A 15,127-nucleotide genomic window follows, 5' to 3' on the forward strand; every position below is an offset into this window, starting at 1 on the left:
ATAGTGATGCAGTAAAGCAGACTTTATTTATTTCCATAGCTAGTTATTCCCGGAACAGGTCGCCAGTGGGTCACCAGAGGCTTACAGCTTGAGGGGTAGCGATATTGAGTATTGCTGACCAGGATTCTCTCCCGTTCTTTTCACCAACCACTGGCATGTTTACAAAGATTTGCAGGTTGACACTCAACCTGATTGGCTATGTTATGAATGCACCTTCCTTGGCCATCAAGTCCTGAGGTGGGACTTGAACCCTGAGCTTCTGGCTCAGAGACAGGGATATATCCACTGCACTAATCGACCTCCTTACATATGTTTACATAGGCTGAAGCAAATATCTCACCCATAGTTGTGGCTTAAAGTAAAGTTACTTTTTATTAAACATAAAGTGTAATAACTAGACTATAGCTTCATCTGGTCAGTCAGGCTGGGGAAATTATTGAAGATATCTCAGGCAGAAAGCATACTGTCTGTTTCTACTTTCAATGTCCATTGCATAAAGTGTGGCATTGGGTAGCACAGTTAATGAGTTAACTCCCTATTTAAAGCAATATATGCCTTTAATATAATCAAGGTGTTTATGTACTAAGCGGTCCAATCTATGTCTCATTAAAGCATGGATAATCATGAGGTCGTGCATCAGCTCTAGGGAAAAAAAAAATCAGTGAAAAGTATATACAAATTAAATGTTCATTATCCGATGGTTAGCTTGGTGCTGCAGAATTAATTTGCGTGTATTCGCCGTGTTGGACATTTGGAAGTTAATATCCTAATATGTTTGTCAGCATTCGCCTTATTTAGAAATATTGAAAGGAAAGAAGCTTGAAATTGGCAGAAAAACTAACCAAAGAGTTGGTTAGTGCAAACTGCTTGTAGTTGATTTTTAAAAGAGGGTGTGGTTGAGACACTCACTTCCAATAAGTTGCCTTGTTCCAAGTAATTAGAATTTCCATTTTGGAAGAAGAGTATGGAAGATTAATTAATTTATTCATTGGAAAGCCAAAAAGTAGCTCAAGAAAATCTCATGAAACTCAAACAAGTGAAAAACTATCAGACCTGGCGTAATACGATTTTGAAAAGAAACTCACGACATTAAATGAGAATATAGGCCCCATTAACTGATGTTAAAGCAAAATGACTTAAAACGGGTCCTAATTGTATATTCATGGCCTTTGTCACCTCCTGGATTGAATGGTGTCAAAGGGTAGGATCTTGTCAAATGCCTTACCAAGTCCACATAAACTACATCCACAGCCCTTCCCTCCTCAATTATCTTTGTCACCTCTTCAAAAAACTCAATCAAATTGGTGAGATATGACCTTCCCATACAAAACCATGCTGCCTGTCACTAACTATTCATTTTCTTCCAGAAGTGCACACATCCTCAGTATCTTCTCCAAAAGCTCCCCCATCACTAACATTAAACTCACCTGCCAATGGTTTCCTGGATTATCCCTGCTTCATTTCTTAAACAAGTCCTACAACAACTGTAGGAATAACGGCATTGAAGGCTGAGCTGTAGTCAATAAATAGGAATCTAACATAAGTTTCTTTGTTGTCCAGGTGTTCCAGATTTGAGTGTAGGGCCAGGGTAATGGCGCCAGCTGTGGATCTTTTGCAGCAGCGGGCAAACTGCAGTGGATCAAGATAGTCTGGGAAGTCGGAATTGATTTGTGCCATGGCTATCCTTTCAAAGCACTTCATAATAATGGACGTCAGAGCCACTGGACGATAATCATTAAGGCACGTTGCTATGCTTTATTTTATTACAGGGCGTGATGATGGGGCACACCTGGAATATTGTGAGCAGTTTATGTGTCCTTTTCTGAGGAAGGATGTCTTTGCTATAGAGGGAGTGCAGCAAAGGTTTACTGGGCTGATTCCTGGGATGGCAAGTTTGCCATATGAGGAGAAAATAAGTTGGCTAAGATTGAATCTGATGATCAGCCGTGATCGTAATAAATGGCGGAGCAGGATTGAAGAGCCGAATAGCCTATTCCTGCTTCTAGTTTCTAAGCAATGCATTAGTGTCTTTCCTGGTATGAGTGGTGTCACAAGTGAGAGCAGCACAATTTTCTCACCTTGAAGTTTCAATAGCACAAATGTCCAATTGTACACTTCAATGTGCACAGTTCCACAATAGCAATGAAACACCATGAACACCTTGAGCAATGTGATGGGAGATCTATTATTTATTAAAACTGCATCCAATAATAACTTTTTTGAACTGTAGATGCAATTTTTTTCATCTTTTAAAAAAATCACAAACTGCTAAAGGAATCTGCTCACAGAACACAGCCAATGAAATCAAAGGGAATCTCCTCACAGAACATATTCTATACTTAGCACAAGCAACCACAAGTCACCTTTCCTAGTAATTCAATTTCATGTTTGCATCACCTATTAACTTCAATTTTGGCTGCAGACTTTTAAAGCTCCACAGCTTTACATAACATGATGGGAAATGGTGAGTGTTACAATCAAGTCAAAACCTGTGAAAAGTTTACTTAGGAGTTGGCAAAGGTTACAAGTATAAGCATAATTCAATCTGCATGAGATTCAATTTCAAATGATAAAACCTTAAAATCTTAAATCTCACCTCCAAATAGGAGACTGCAACGTCACAACATTTCTCATCTTTCACCTGTTCTATTCGATTGTATAATTCCTTCATAGTTCGATACATCACCCCAGGTTGTTCAGACGATCCTAGCATGGTGTGTGTTTTTCCAGATCCTGTTGCACCGTATGCAAAGACTACAAAAAGACACCATAATTATTATACATTCATTAGGTGACAGTCAATCTTAAGAAAATGGATTATTTTTCAAATAAATTAAAATTTAGTCATCAATTTTGTGTTGAGTTCAATCATGCAAACTCCCCCACATCTCAATGGTCATTACTATTTCTGTTGATTCAAAATGCTTTTCAGAAGATTAAAGTGAAAAGTTGAAAGTTGGGAACATGAAAAGAAATAACTTTGGTGTTGTTATTGAATAAGATAGAGATAGATCCATTGGATTTTGAGCCAAGATAGAAGGTATTAAAGGGATGTGGCAAGAAGGCAGGTGGATTTCCCGTCTTTTAAAAAAAAATTACTGCTGGATTTCCTTCGGCCAGACACAAAACACCCAAATAATAAAATTATTATATACTTCCTTCCACTGAGCTGTAAAGCCTATTGCAACAGTTTCACCACAATTTCTATGTCAGCATTTACAATTACAAATTCCTTTGTCCTAGTTATAATGGATGCTTGACACTCTGTTGTTGGGGGCATTGTAAAATCTCAATTTTGTATTTCCTAGCTCCTAAATCTGTTTTGGAAAACATTTAATCTTTGGTCAACTCTATTTCAAATTTTGACAGGCTTTTCTGTTTAACTGAAAATTAAACATTTGATTTTATTGCACCACTTGTCAGACTTGTAAGTAAATACCCATGCTATATTCTTATTTTTGGCAAGAGTATATTTTCTTTTGCAGTCTTTTAAACTCCTCTTCCCTAACTCCTCTATCCTCACTTCCAACAACAAGTACGAGGAACTCATGGATTCAAAGATGTGTGGGTTAGGTTGATTGACCATGCTAAAATTGCCCCTTAGTGTCCTGAGATGTGTAGGTTAGGGGGATTAACAAGTAAATATGGGGGTAGGGCCTGGGTGGGATAGTGGTCAGTGCAGACTCGATGGGCCACATGGCCTTTTCTGCACTGTAGGGCTTCTATGATTCCTTTGTTAATAAGATAGAGACCATCCATTTATCTATAACTGCCAAATCCCTTCCTTCCACTAATCCACTGGGTAAACTCCCTCAAGTTCCCTGCTGCACCTTTTCCAACATCCCAACATATCTTCACTGACTTGTCATGTCGTGTCTTCCTTGATCCCATTCCCACTGAACTGCTGACCATCCAAATTTCCCACCTGTTCGTGTTAGCCGATATTGTCAAAGATTCTTCCAATTTAGGTGTTATCCCTCTCTCATGTAAACCTACCATTACTCCACTCCTCAACTAACCAACTCTTGACCCCACCATTCTTGCAAAACTGCCACGCCAACTCCAATCTTGTCTTTCCTCTTCAAAGTTCTTGTGACAGAGAGAGTGCAACAAATCTGTTCCCACTTTTCCTAGAATTCTATATTTGAATCCCTAAAAACACATTTCCACCAAATCTGAAGGACAATCTTTAAGTTATGATATCCTATGTGAGCATGACAAAGATAAGCCACCCATTCTCATTCTTTACAATCTGCCTGCAGCCTTCGACAAGGTTTATCACAATATCCTCCAATGCCTCTCCACTATCATCTAGCTGGGTGAGGCTGCTCTCATCTGGTTCCATTATGTATCTAATTGCTCTGAGTATCACTTGCAATGTGCAACAGCTTCCCTTCCTGCTCCCAAACCTATGACTTCCTCCAAGGAGCTATCCTCAGCCCCCTCCTATCTATATGTTGCCCCTCAAAAACATCATCTGAAAGCACAGCATTAGTTTTCACTTCAACATTGATGACATTCAGCTCTACATTCTGCCCCGTTTGTTATGGAATCCCAGAGGAAATAGTCTCTTATATCTACCGGAACAAATCCTGCAAAAAGAATATGCAGGACTTCCCAAACTGTGGACTATGGACTTCAGCTGCCTCTCCCACATTATCTCTTGTCTCTCAGAAATAAGAACTACGCAATATGCTAATTAATAAAGCATATGATTAAACTCCTCTTCCAAAATTCCCCAGATTCTCGATCAAAATCAATGTATCCAGCAATTTGTCAATACCTGTTAAAATTACCATCATGACCAATATTAGTCCTATTAATTTCAGCAGTTACATTTCTGTATTAATAGCAATTTCTTTAAACTCCTCATTCTTGCTAGTCTTTTAGATCCACTATTTCCTGTATGTTTTCTACCATGAAGATAGATGTAAGATATTTCTTTGATGTCTTTGTCATTTCCTATTCCCCAATTTCTCCTTGTGCTGCCTTTTTAAAATATTCATTCAAGGGAAGTGGGTGTTGCTGGCTGGGTCAGCGTTTATTGCCCGACCTTAACTACCCTCTAATTGTGTGGCTTGCTAGAATATTTCGGAAGGCATTCAAGAGCCAACTATAATGCTATGGAACTGGAGTCACATGTAAGCCAGACCAGGTAAGGACAACAGATTTCCTTTCTTAAAGGTCATTAGTGAACCAGATGGAGTTTTACAACAATTGACAGTAGCTTCACGGGCGTCATTAGACTTTTAATTCCAGATTTTTATGGAATTCAAATTTCACCATCTGCTGTGTTGGAATTCAATCCTGGGTCCCCAGCGCATTATGCTGAGTCCCTGGATTACTAGCTAAATAACAGTACCTTATTTTGGGTTTAAGCTAATTAAGAAATTAAAATAAATCAAACAGAAAATATAACTTCCTTCCGTGCCGTGGTGTCTTGTCCCCAAAGCATTAACCAGGTCTTCTGGATCACAAGTCCAGTGACAATGCCACCACCTCCCCTTGTAAGGGACCTTTTTACATACTGGTACCTTTTACAATCTGTTTTCATGCCTCTAGCTATTTACCTCACATTGACCTTCTCCTACTTATCAATTGCTTGGTAATCATTTACTGAATTCTAAAATTCTCAGGCTTGTTATTCTTTTTGGCAACATGATAGTGTTGGATGAAAAGAAAAGGTCTATCTTTAACTGTTGTTAGTGAGGGTTGGACTATTTTTCTTTTGTAGTTTTTTAATCCTGAAGGGATATGTTGGTTGCAGATCAAGACTTATTCTTCCATTTTTTGCTTATATCATTTAACGTGACTCAAGAATAGCTTCTTCCCTGCTGCTATCAGACTTTTGAATAGACCTACCATCTATTAACCTGATATTTTTCTGCAGCCTAATTATGATTATAACACAATATTCTGCACCCTCTCCTTTCCTTCTCCCTATGCACTCTATGAACTTGATTTGATTTGATTTATTATTGCCACATGTATTAACATACAATGAAAAGTATTGTTTCTTGCGCGCTACACAGACAAAACATTCCGTTAATAGAGAAGGAAACAAGAGAGTGCAGAATGTAATGTTAGTCATAGTTACGGTGTAAAGAAAGATCAACTTAACGCAAGGTAAATTCATTCAAAAATCCAACAGCCGCAGGGAAGAAGTTGTTTTTGAGTCGGTTGGTATGTGACATTAGACTTTTATATCTATTTCCCTGAAGTAAGAAGGTGGAAGAGGGAATGTCCAGAGTGCGTGAGGTCCTTGATTATGCTGGCTGCTTTGCTGAGGCAGTGGGAAAAGTCGATAGAGTCAATGGATGGGGGGCTGGTTTGCGTGATGGATTGGGGTACATTCAAAAGACCTTGTGGTCTTGGGCAGAGCAGCAGCCATACCAAGCTGAGATACAAACAGAAAGAATGCTTTCTACAGTGCATCTATAAAAGTTGGTGAGTCATAGCTGACATGCCAAATTTCCTTAGTCTTCTGAGAAAGTAGTGGCGTAGGTGGGCTTTTTTAACTATAGTGTCAGCATGGGGGGGGCCAGGACAGGGTGTTGGTGATCTGGACATTTAAAATCTTGAAGCTCTCGACCCTTTCTACTTTGTCCCCACTGATTTAGACAGGAGCCTATTCTCCTTTACGCTTCTTGAAGTTGATGACAATCTCCTTCATTTTGTTAACATTGACGGAGAGATTATTGTTGCTGCACCAGTTCATCAGATTTTCTCTCTCATTTCTGTACTCTGTCTCGTCATTGTTTGAGATTCGACCCACTATGGTGGTGTTTTGAGCAAACTTGAAAATCAAATTGGCAGAGAATTTGACCACACATAGGTGTATAAGGAGTATACTAGGGGCTGAGAACACAGCCTTGTGGGGCACCGGTGTTGAGGATGATCGTGGAGGAGATGTTGTTGCCTATTTTTACTGATTGTGGTCTGTGAGTCAGGAAGTTCACAGTCGCAAAGGGAGGTGCCAAGGCCCTGGCCATGGAGTTTGGCGATGAGTTTCATGGGAATAATAGTGTTGAAGGCTAAGTTGTCATCAATAAATAGGAGTCTGACACAGGTGTCCTTGTTATCTAGGTGTTCCAGGGTTAAGTTCAGGGAAATTAAATCTGCTGTGGACCTGTTGCGGCGGTAGGCAAACTGCAGTGGATCCACGTAGTCTGGGAGGCTAGAATTGATTCGTGCCATAACTAACCTTTCGAAGCACTTCATAATGGCGGATGTCAGAGCCACCGGCCGATAGTCATAAAGCACGCTACTTAGCATTTCTTAGGTACTGGGATTATGGTCGTCTTCTTGAAGCAGATAGAGATCTCAGATTGTTGTAAAGAGAGGTTGAAGATGTCTGCGAATACCTCTGCCAGCTAATCCACGCAGGATCTGAGTGAACATCTGGGCCAGTTGCTTTCCATGGGTTGACCTTCAAGAAAGCTGCTCTGACATTTGCAGCGGTGACCCCAAACACAGGTTTATTCTCACTTCCAGGGTGGAGGGCATGTTCTTGCTGACCTCTTGCTCAAAACAGGCATGGGGTGCATTGGAGCATGCGATTTTACATGCCTTCATCTTGTAGCATGTTATGTCTTGCAGACCTTGCCATAGTCAGTGGGGGTTGGTGTGGCTGGCCTGGGACTCTAGCTTGGACAGGTATTGTCCTTTGGCATCTTTGATGGATCTCTTTAGATCGTATCTGGCTTTCTTGTAAAGGTCAGTGTTGCCTGACTTGAACGCTTCAGACCTGGGCTTCAGCAAGCAGTGGATATCGCTGATCATCCATGCTTTCTGGTTCAGGAACATATGAATTTGCTTCTTTGGCACACAGTCTTCTACACACTTACTAATGAAGTCAGTTATGTAGTAGCAAACCGTATGTTTTGTTTGTATAGCATGCAAGAAACACTACTTTTCACTATATCCCAATCCACGTGACAACAACAAATCAAATCCTAATTCTTCTCCTCATACCCACATTGGTTGCTTTATTCAGATGTAAGATCCTATTTCTGACTTAATTAATAAATCCTATTTACCAGGTCCATTTAATATTAAAGCTATTAATTAACCCATTCTCATAACAGAATACCAGATCCAAAATAGATTGTTCTGTAATTAGTTCCTCAACACGCTGATGTAGAAAACTGTTTTGTATACATGCCATGAGCTCACCTCCTGCCACATTGAAAATTTAGTTTGCCCAAAGGCCTCATGATAACTATATTACTCTTGTTGCATGCGCATCTAATTTCTTGTTGTTACTCTGCTCAACACAAATATGGTTGGGAGCGTATAAACTACTTCTCCCAGTGCATTGTTTCTTAGCCCCACATTTTATAAAATAAAATTTAAGAAATAAAAATTAATACTTCACCTGTACAGTTATATCCATTAAAAACACTCTCTAGAATTGATTTTGTCTCTTCAAATATATCCGATTGTGAGGAATCATCACCAAAAACGCGGTCAAAGACAAACTGGAGATCCCTGTTTTTCCTTTTGTTCAAGTCACGACACTGAACTTTACAGCCATAAGAATAGTTGATTTCCTCCACTTTGGGATCAAAAACCAACATGTGCTTATCAACGACATGTACAACTTTGTGGTGCCTTCCAGTTTGCTCTCTCGAATTTTCAGGCCGAACACGGATAAAAACCTTTACATGGTTACACACATCACTTTCAGTGGAAGGCATAATGACATTTTCAAATATTCCTCCTCTTAAATATCTGTTTCAAATGCAGCTCATTTACTTCTTTCCTGGAAGAATTAGAAACAAAAATACATTTGTGAAATAACTTTTCTTCTCTGTAATACAATAATATCTCCAGTCAAGCTGCAGTTGCAAAACCAGTTGCAAACAGCTCCATCTGAACCATAAATTTTCGATGTTTCGCTTCCCAAGCGTTCCCAGCAGAGATCTCACCAAATATTTCCCTTCTTTCCCAACAAAAGTCAGAGATCCACCAACATACAAAGATTTGTCATCTTTTATACAGTATGCATATTTCAAGGGTACACTATTTAAGGCATGAACAAAGCACTTCCTTTTGCAGAAAAAGCTAAGCTGAACTGACAATGAAGTCAGTATATAGACAGAGAAATTTTACAAGGATCAGAACTATCTATCAACAATATAAATAAATGCATTGCTTCTACATCAAAATGACTTGCAAATCCTTAACTGGATGGGATTGGGAAATAACAGAGCAGTTTGGATAACCTATTCAAATTAGTAACAATCTTGTTACAGGCTAAGTTCTTAAAATGTATTTTTAAAAGTCAAGAAAGCCAAAAAAAAGTCTATTTTAGCATTGCAACAAAAGCACGACTGCATGTTTTTGAACTTTTACAATCAGGGACAATGTAGCAGTGAACTGAAAGGCAACAAATGCGTCACTTCTGTTCAAAGAGCCAGGAAATTAAAAGTCAATGAATCAAGATAGAAAGATAGGTTTTTATAAATGCACTGGATATGGATCACGTCAATTATCACAAAGCATTTGTGGCAATGATAATATCATGTGCAATCATGGGAATGAGATAATATCAAATATTTGGGAAAGAAGAAAGCACTAAAATAGGGGCCATAAAAAAATACTGTCACAAACCATTGTCAAAGCAAAAAAATCCATAAATTATTTTAGACAGGAATTAGACAGTTGTTTGAGCATCAGATGACAGCTCCTTTCCTACTGCCATCACACGTTTGAATGGTCCTATCATATATTAATCTGATCTTTCTCTACACCCTATCTGTAACTGTAACACTATATTCTGCACTCTCTCAATTCCTTCTCCCCAAAGTACTCTATGAATGGTATGTATTGTCTGTGCGCTGCCAAAGAAACAATACTTTTCACTGTATCCTGATACATGTGACAATAATAAATCAAATTGAGATGTGGCTTGGCAGCACACGGTGAATACAGCACTCTCACCTCTGAGCCATTTGCAGGGATGACAACTGTGATTAAATACATTCCTGGAGGTTTCAATACATTACATGCCCCCACGTTCCAGTCATTAGTCAGTTATTACACTCATCCTTGTGACCAACTGCCTTCCTAGGCCAATTGGAAAGAAATAAGATTCATTGCCCAATTATATGATGCTGGACTGTCGGTCAGCCTCCTCTTCTCCCAGCCTCCCCATTTTCATCCCTGGTGAAGTGTTTAGTTTAGTTATTAGTGTCACGCGTAGGCTGACATTAACACTGCAATGCAGTTACTGTGAAAATCCCTTAGTTGCCATACTCTTGCACCAATTTGGAGAATTCATCATGGCCAATGTAGCTAATAAGAATGTCTTTCAGGCTGTGGGAGGAAACTGGAGCACGTGGAGAAAACCCACGCAGACATGGGGAGAATGTACAGACTCCACACAGACAGTGACTCAAGCCGGGAATTGAACCCAGGTCCCTGGGGCAGCAGGGCTGACCACTGTGCCACCTTGAAACATTCAAAGAATTGATGGTTTCTCCAGGACTGCACACAGCATAGAAAATAGAAACAGGGGTAAAGCCATTCGGCCCTTCTCGCCTGCTGCACCATTCATTACCAATGACCTGGAGATTGATCTGCAATGCCTGGGGGTTGCAGGTCAATCTTGAGCAGCTGACAACTAGCCCAACCCAAGTCTCAAGGTGGCGTCCCACTCCAACCTTCAATCAAGGATGACTCTGCACAGGAGGAGCACCGCACTGTCAGAGGTGCCGCCTTTCGGGCGGACATTAAACCCATCTACCGGAGGAGAGCTATCCGCCCCGATCTGATAGTTATTAATTCATACACCGTTACAGACTATGCGGTGGTTGGTAAATGTCGGCAGAGACAGGGTATTAAAGCAGCTGGCTGGCACTCACCGGCTCCTGTTTACCGGGCCGGCCCTCACGCACCGTCCCGGGCACCGCGCGCGCCAACACAGTTTAAACTCCAACCGTCCCCCAGACAGCCACCCGCCTTCTCCCATTGGCTGGAGGTGAGCCGGCCGCCTCCTCCCATAGGCTGGAGGTGAGACCAGCTGCCTCCTCCCATTGGCTGGAGGCGTGCCGGCCGCCTCCTCCCATTGGCTAGGCTCGCGCCGGTCCCCTTCTCCCATTGGCTGGAGGCGCGCCGGCCCCTTCAATCCGAAAGGCGAATGCGCCACCTGCTTCAATCCGATTGGCGGAGGGCTCCTTCAGCCAATGGGGGAAGGGGAGTATGACGTCAGCGCGTTTCCCCCCCCCCGGCCCCCGCGGCGCCGGACGGACAACAACAAAAAGGGCTGTGTCCCCTCTATTGCCGTCCGGCGGACAACACAGTGTGCTCTCTCCATTACCATCCGGCGGACAAACCTCCAGCCCGACGGAACCCGCAGTGTCCCCTCCAGCGCTTAACGAATCTGGGTGAAAACCTTCGCATCAGAAAAAACCCAAACTTGTTAACAAGCTTGCCTCACATCATGTATTTCAACATTTTCATTCGCGAGAAACCCGAGACTGTTTACAAAATGACAATTTGTAGATGGTAAATAAAATCAAGAAGATATTAAGGTTTAAAGTTGACAGTGTCTGTGCGGGGGGGAGGTGAGGAGGGGGGGCTTTTGGTCAGGAATAAAGCGGTGGATGGTTTTTAAGATGTCAAAAACAATCCGATTTCAACCTTTTTGAGACGTAAGTGGAGGAGGGAGGGCTGTTTTGGGTGTCGGGTTTCCTCTTGTCAGCGCGGGAAAGAACGGAGGAAGTTTGGGCGCAATTTCAGGCGGATTTTAATTTTTGCGCCGGTTCGGATCGTCGCTCTCCTGAAACATAAGCTGGTGGTTTCCCATCCCATCCCATCCCACCCCCACCCCCACCACATCGAGGGCGCCTTCCTCTACCTCTGACAATTAAACATCATGGCCTGGGGCTCGATGAGCCACTGCCTGAGAAGCTGCCGGTTAGGCCGGAGGAAAGGCCCGGGCTTCCCCCCGGCCTTCCGGCCCCTCTCCTGCTGGGATGACCGCCAGCCTCCCGTCGCCGCCGGGCCCGTCTCGCTGCCGGCCCCCGGGGAAGCTCGGCACGCGGAGGGCTCGGGCTCCCCGCCGCTGGAAGGATCGAGAAGCGGCGGGCGGGAGAGTTCGCAGCGCCCCGTGTGTGGCCACAAACCCGTGATGGTTCAGGAGGTGATTGATTATCTGTCACCCAGACCGGGGCAGGTGAGTCCAGATTTTGTGCCACGTAAATAAAGTTTGACGTTAATCATGATGAACCTTCCCCCCCCCCCCCCCCAAGTCTGGTTTTAATATTTTATTGCCCCATTCTATCCTGTGACTCCACTGGAGTCTACATCATGTGTAGGAATTAATTGGTCCTTCTCAAGTTGTCAGTAACCAGTGAGGTGCCCCAGGGACCCCAAGCTTTTCACAATATATATTAGTGATTTAGATGAGGGAACTAAAAGTAACATCTCAAAAGTTTTCAGATGATATCAAGTTAGGTAGGATGTGAGGAGGATGCAGAGATCTGGATTCTGAATGATCTGGGCAGGTTGGGTGAGTGGGCATGTCAGTGGCAGATGCAACATAATTTGGATAAGTGTGAGGTTATTCGTGTTTGAAGCAAAAACAAAAAGGCAGATTACTACCTGAATGGCCGTAACTTGGGAGCGGGGAGTGTACAGCGGGACCTGAGTGTCTTCGTGCACCAGTTACTGAAGGTGAGCGTGGGAGGTAGGTGCGGCAGGTGATAAAGAAGGCAAATGGCACGTTGGCCTTCATTGCGAGAGGTTTCAAGTACAGGAGCAGACATGTGTTGTTGCAGTTATCCAGGGCATTGGTGAGGCACAGCTAGAGTATTGTGTACAGTTTTGGTCTCCTTTTCTGAGGAAGGATGTTCTTATTTTCGAGGCAGTGCAGTGAAGGCTAATTCCGGGGATGGCGGGACTGATGTATGAGGGGAGGTTGACTAGATTAGGATTGTTTTCGCTGGAGTTCAGACGAATGAGAGGGGATCTCATTGAGACTAAAAATTCTAACAGGACTAGACAGAGTAGATGCAGGGAGGATGTTCCCGATGGTGGGGGTGTCTCTTTACACTTGCTTTCCTTTACATTTGCTGATGCATCACTAATATTTTCAAATAAAAGCAACCATTTCAATATTACTAATAACATTTAGCGACCGTCACCACAAAAAGGAGTTGAAACATCGGTTTTAACCTGGGGGGAACGGTTTGAAATCTGCCCAACAGCGAGGGAAATGCAATTAATTCTCTGCGTTGTGAATAGTCGAGTTGGCATTACACAACAAGTAGGCATCTTTGTCATATTACTGCACCATCTTTAATATTGTTCAACCAACGCGATACTGACCTTTTAACATCCTTCTTTGCCCCTGGTGGTTTCTGTTCTGTGATTAGCTGACTAGCTGTAAAGAATCGCATTCTAATCAGTATTCTGTAAACTGTGTGTGCCTTTATATGATCAGAACTCGGTTTGTGATCAGAACTCTCCACTCACCTGACGAAGGGGCAGAGCCCCAAAAGCTTGAGGCGTTTACTACCAAATAAACCTGTTGGACTTTCACCTGGTGTTATGAGATTTCTTACTGTGTTTACCCCAGTCCAACACCGGCATCTCCACATCAGGGGTGTCCAGAACTGGGGCTCAGTCTGAGGCTAAAGGGTAAACCATTTAGGATAGAGATTTGGAGACATTTCTTCACCCAAAGAGTGGTGAGCCTGTGGAATTCATTACCACAAGGGATAGTTGATGACAAAACATTGAATGTATTCAAGAGGTGGCTAGATATAGCGCTTGGGGTGAATGGGATCAAAGGTTATGGGGAGAAAGCAGGATTAGGCTATTGAGTTGGACGATCAGCCATGATCGTGATGAATTGGGGAGCGGGCTCAAAGGGCTGAATGACCTCCTGCTCTTCTGTGTTTCTGTGATGTGGAGATGGTAGTGTTGGACTGGAGTAGACAAAATGAGAGGTTACACACCACCAGGTTATTGAAATCACGAGCTTTTGAAGTGTTGCTTCACCTGATGAAGTAAAAGCTCTCTGAAAGCTTGTGATTTCAAATAAACCTGTTGGACTATCACCTGATGTCGTGTGACCTCTTATCTATAAAGTGGGTGGTGCAGATCTTGAATAGACCTAAGTGGTACTGAAGCTTTTTTTGTCTTATGCTCATCAGGACAAAAGTAAGAATGCCAAAGTTTGTCATTCTTGTGTTTGTCCTGATGAGTGACAGAGGAAAAGCTTCAGCACTGTGTCTCCCTTTTCAACAATATTCTAGTTACTTTTGCATAAATGTATTCCATAACTTGTGATTGGTTTTGAAGATGGTGATTATTGGTTTGAAATTAATACATGCTTCCAAGTCCCAAGGATTGATTTGTCATGATCGTTATTTCTGATCAACTATAGTATGTTTCAATGCAGCAGTTTCCCACACAGATATTAGTAAAAGCAGATCAAGGTAAATGCTAATAGGGGCCTTATTATGAAGACCTGATCAGTGACCTTGCAACAGAACTGTAAGATGTTATAGGTTAACGGTTTTTAAGTAAGTGCAGAGCTGGAGGCAGAAGATAGAACAGCTGGGAGGAGGGCAGGAACAATCATGGTTCAAGACAGAATGGGGTGATCATGAGACAAGTGAGGAAATTACAATCACCACTGAGGAACAGCAAATGCCTATACCAGAATAGCAGCAATGGGTGGTAAATCTATCAAGGAGGAGAAAGCTTCTGTGGCTCACAAAGGACCTGAAGAAAGATAGACAGCAAGAGGGTGAACTACCTTCATTGACTGTACCTATGAGGGACCACCAGCCAACACCACTGCTAGTTCCAGTGTAGTTGTCCTGCATTACGAGAACCTATCGTCCAAAAAAATGAAAATGGGTGGTTAAGACTCAAGCCTAATTATGATGAGATGTCCATGAATGTGCTTTGAGCATTTTTGGAAGTGTAAGAGCCCAAGGATAGAGAAATCAAAGTGAGATGGAAAATTAAAATGCCAGTATAGCACAAGTATAGCATCATGCTAGCCAGCTGAATGGAGGAGTCTACAAAATAACATTTCCAACAGTGAATCCAACAGGAGTGTTTAGGACTCCAGATGTTGGGAAGGGAGGAAGTGTTGCATCTTATG

At 42.3% G+C, this 15,127-nt stretch overlaps 2 protein-coding genes across 4 annotated transcripts in view; one reads left to right on the top strand and one right to left on the bottom strand.

The window, feature by feature from the left end:
- Window positions 1-11,954, bottom strand: part of kif18a (kinesin family member 18A) — a 122,821-nt gene extending 110,867 nt beyond the window's left edge. The window contains exons 1-3 of one of the 2 annotated variants that reach the window (XM_080189881.1): window positions 11,864-11,954; window positions 8,378-8,764; window positions 2,597-2,754 (exon numbers count right to left, since the gene is read on the bottom strand). In XM_080189881.1, the coding sequence (XP_080046007.1) occupies window positions 2,597-2,754; window positions 8,378-8,699 (480 nt within the window). In that variant the 5' untranslated portion in view covers window positions 8,700-8,764; window positions 11,864-11,954. Of the gene's footprint in view, window positions 1-2,596; window positions 2,755-8,377; window positions 8,765-10,868; window positions 10,942-11,863 lie in introns of those variants that run through there. The other variant, XM_080189880.1, reaches the window with a different exon arrangement.
- The window catches only part of mettl15 (methyltransferase 15, mitochondrial 12S rRNA N4-cytidine), a 127,449-nt gene continuing 124,163 nt past the window's right edge, over window positions 11,842-15,127 (top strand). For both annotated transcript variants that reach the window (XR_013886771.1, XM_080189882.1), the window contains exon 1: window positions 11,842-12,181. Coding sequence is in view for 1 of the 2 variants with exons in the window: in XM_080189882.1 (XP_080046008.1) it covers window positions 11,882-12,181 (300 nt within the window). In the remaining variant the exon portion in view is untranslated. The remainder of the gene's footprint in view (window positions 12,182-15,127) is intronic.

Source organism: Carcharhinus amblyrhynchos, chromosome 6 (assembly GCF_965287045.1).
Source record: "Carcharhinus amblyrhynchos chromosome 6, sCarAmb.v2.hapA, whole genome shotgun sequence".
Classification (NCBI taxonomy): Eukaryota; Metazoa; Chordata; class Chondrichthyes; order Carcharhiniformes; family Carcharhinidae; genus Carcharhinus; species Carcharhinus amblyrhynchos.